This window comes from Ictidomys tridecemlineatus, unplaced genomic scaffold, assembly GCF_052094955.1.
Source record: "Ictidomys tridecemlineatus isolate mIctTri1 unplaced genomic scaffold, mIctTri1.hap1 Scaffold_562, whole genome shotgun sequence".
NCBI lineage: Eukaryota > Metazoa > Chordata > Mammalia > Rodentia > Sciuridae > Ictidomys > Ictidomys tridecemlineatus.
In genome coordinates, this window is record NW_027523761.1 from 223,161 (window position 1) to 226,668 (window position 3,508).

A 3,508-nucleotide genomic window follows, 5' to 3' on the forward strand; every position below is an offset into this window, starting at 1 on the left:
CTCTCTCTCTCTCTCTCTCTCTCTCTCTCTCTCTCTCTCTCTCTCTCTCTCTCTCTCTCTCTCGCTCTCTCTCTCTCTCTCTCTCTCTCTCTCACACACACACACACACACACACACACACACACACTCACAAATTGTGTCCTACCAATGCATCTGTTCCAGGGCACTTATCATCTTTGAACACATTCACAATCTCTCATTCTTTAGTTATGTTCTGTCTCCTCCCAGCAGAGTGTAAGGGTACATTTTTCTCCATCTTATTCACTCACATGTCCTAAGTGCATGCCAGCAACAGAGAAGATGCTCTGCACTTGTTGTATTTGCACACTATTTTGGGATATTGTATTTTCTGCATGGTTCAGAATTCATTTATCCATTTTGTATCGAGGTTTATTTGAATGCTTTCTGATTTTTAATATTGTAAATAACATTATATCCATAGAAATCACCTGGGGGTATTTGCTTAGGCTGACCTCCAGATGGTGAGGACGGCACTATGATCTTGACTAGGTGCTACCAGGTTCCCCTCTGTGAGGCTGATACGTGGCATCACCAAAAGATTCTTTTCCCAGTCAAACAAACGTAAAATGTCGTCTCAGTTTTCTATGAATGTACCTTTTGCTGATCATCTCTTACTTAGTTTAACTGTTAAATATATTGATTTATAAGTAAACTATGTTTGTCATTTTTGAAAAAAATTTCAATTCCTTTATGTATTTTTGTGCCTTCTGACCTCTGTGGTGTCCGTGATTTTCTGGGCTCCACTTTGTCATCTGCAACCTTCCCACTGTTGCCCCCTTGCCGTCCAGGCAGAAGAGGGCGGCCACCAACCTTGTGTTGAGAAATCTTGTGGATCAGTTATTGCTTGTGTCTGTGTAATCATGGGGTGTCGGGTTCTTAATCCTGCTTTAATGGTGATTTGGGTCTTGAACTTGTCTTCTGTGCAGGTGGCATAAGCTCAGACTCCAGGCCTGCACATGACGCTGGACTGGAAGTACTCAGTCCTCTACGGTGACAGGTTTACACTCAGGGGCTTGGCTTACAGGCAGGCAGTCACCTGCAGGTCTCCTGGAACCCAGTCCATGCTCCCCTGACCTCTGGGGACTTCAGACCTCTGTGAGCCCCGCATGCCTTCTGACAAGGCTGAGCCTGGCAGCTGTGTTAGTCACATTCCATTGCTGTGACCAAAACACCAGACAAGAACAACCTAGAGCAGGGAAGTTTATTTGGGTTCATGGTTTCAGAGTTCCCAGCAGTCGATGGCCGACTCCACTGGTCTGGTGCCTGGGTGAGGTAGCTCATCCCAGCAGAAAGGAAGCAGAGACGGGAGAGAAGGGGCCCAGGAAGATGCACCCTCCAGGCCTGGGTGACCCCTCCTTCAGCCTCGCCCACCTGCCCGCAGCTACCACCTAGTTGGTCCTTTCCATCTAGGATGGGCTGCTTAGGTTAAGCTCCCACCATCCAGCCATTTCCCCTCTGCTGCCCCTGCATTAGCAAGAGCCTGGGGAGACACCACACTTCCACACCATAACAACAGCCCGGCTTCACAGTGACAACAGCCAGACCATATGTGACAGTGGGACTGTGACTCACACCTATGAAACAGGATGCCAAGCCTCCATGACCCACATCAGACAGTCGGCCATGTCAGCACTTCAATCAGAGTTCGTCACAGTGAGGGGGTCAGCTGCCATCAGTGGCATTTGGCAGAAATACAGAGCAGGCAGAGAGCAGAGCCTCGTAGCTCTGCCCTCAATGGCAGTGCTGGGCATGGAGAAGGGGGAAGCAGCCTGGGAGGGATGCCTCCTGAGTGGCAGGGGTCACCTGGCCTGCTTTGATGGGCCCTGAGCTTTGGCAAGGCCCCCTTCCCTCTGTAATAATTGCCCCCAAGTTTATAAAGAAAAGCCAGGGGGAGAGCTAATTTAATGTATGAGATTTAAGTTCTGTTTTAAAGTCTTAAAAGCTGCTGTTCCCGTTGTGTATGGATGTATGACCAACACGCCCGCTTTGTGTGCTTTGGTTTGGTTCTTCAGGGTTTCTGTCTCTGTGTCCCCTGTTTTCCTCTCTCTCCATGAATCAACGGCTGCTTTCCTTCAAGCCTCCGCATTCCCACTTGTTGCCCCGGGCAGGTGGCGGGGGCCTTGACAGGGCGCAGTTAAGCTGCAGAGCTATTTTCTCTTCCACTTCTTCCGTAGAGTCTCCCTGACCTCCTGGTTGCGGAGGGTGTAGATGAAGGGGTTGAGAACTGGGGTCACCACAGTGTTTAGGACGTGCACGGCTTTGGTCAGGTCCAAGGCGTCCTTGATGGAGGTGCGCACGTGGAGGAAGATGGTGGAGCCGTACCAAATGAGCACCACGGTGAGGTGGGAGGAGCAGGTGGAGAAGGCCTTGCTGCGGCCACTGGCCGAGGGGATGCTGAGGATGGTGCGGATGATGTAGATGTAGGAGACCAGAGTGATGAGGCAGGAGCTCAGAATGACCACGGCAGCAATCACAAAGGCCACCAGCTCCACCACCTGCGTGCTGGTGCAGGCCAGGGCGATCCAGGGCGCAATGTCACAGAAGAAGTGGTTGATGGCTCGGGGGCCACAGAAGGACAGGCCGCTGATGAGGGCCGTGGGCACTGCAATGGACAGGAAGCCACAGACCCAGGAGCCCAGGGCTAGTTGCACAGAGAGCAGGCCACTCATGATGGCCCCGTAGTGCAGGGGGTAGCAGATGGCAAGGTAGCGGTCGTAGGCCATGGCGGCCAGGAGGAAGTACTCCGTGCAGCCCAGCGAGAAAACCAGGTACATCTGCAGGAGGCAGCTGATGAAGGAGATGCTCTGGCTCCTCCCCAGCAGGATGGCCAGGGCTTTGGGCACTGCGGCCGTGGTGTACCAGACCTCCAGGAAGGACAGGTTGCTCAGGAAGAAGTACATGGGGGTGTGCAGCTGGCGGGAGGTGCTCACTAGCAGCAAGATGGCCACATTGCCGCCCACTGTGAGGATGTACATCACCAGGAAGAGCAGAAAGAGTGAGAGCTGCAGGGCCTGGGGCCCTGGGAAGCCCAGCAGCAGAAAGCCCCTGCCCTCTGTCTCATTGCCAGCATCCATGGCAGGGACCTGCAGACCAGGAGGCAGAGGGCCACTCAGCCTTGACCACACCTTGGAAGGACTCACAAAGAAGCACTCATGAAAGCTGGTGTCTGCTGACCACTGGCTTCAGGTTGAAGCCAGATGTGGTGAACATGATAGTAAAGCACAGAGGAAAGCATCACTCCAGTTGACCAACAGCCCAGGAAACTCCACATTCACGAATCACACCCGTCTGGGCCTCCTGCCACGCTAGCTGGGCCCATCAGCACTCTGTGACCCTGGAATAAAGGCACAGGTTCAGGGCAGCCCCCAGACATAAGTGCTGACCTTAATCACCCGTGGTAGGCTTGGCTTCTCAGCTGATTCTCTACGTTATAAGCTCTGTCCCCATAAAGAACATTCAGAGGTCAAGTATAAGATTTCTGATCTGT

At 52.6% G+C, this 3,508-nt stretch overlaps 1 protein-coding gene across 1 annotated transcript; it reads right to left on the minus strand.

Moving 5' to 3' along the window:
* Positions 1 to 2,168: 2,168 nt before the first annotated feature.
* LOC144374035 (olfactory receptor 6F1) lies at positions 2,169 to 3,095 on the minus strand. The gene has a single exon (XM_078037001.1). It carries the CDS (start codon positions 3,093 to 3,095, stop codon positions 2,169 to 2,171), a length of 927 nt encoding a protein of 308 aa, XP_077893127.1.
* Positions 3,096 to 3,508: the final 413 nt, after the last annotated feature.

Bases quoted from the DNA above. Each gene is read 5' to 3' on its own strand.
- LOC144374035 (XM_078037001.1), bottom strand. From the start codon at position 3,095: ATGGATGCTGGCAATGAGACAGAGGGCAGGGGCTTTCTGCTGCTGGGC.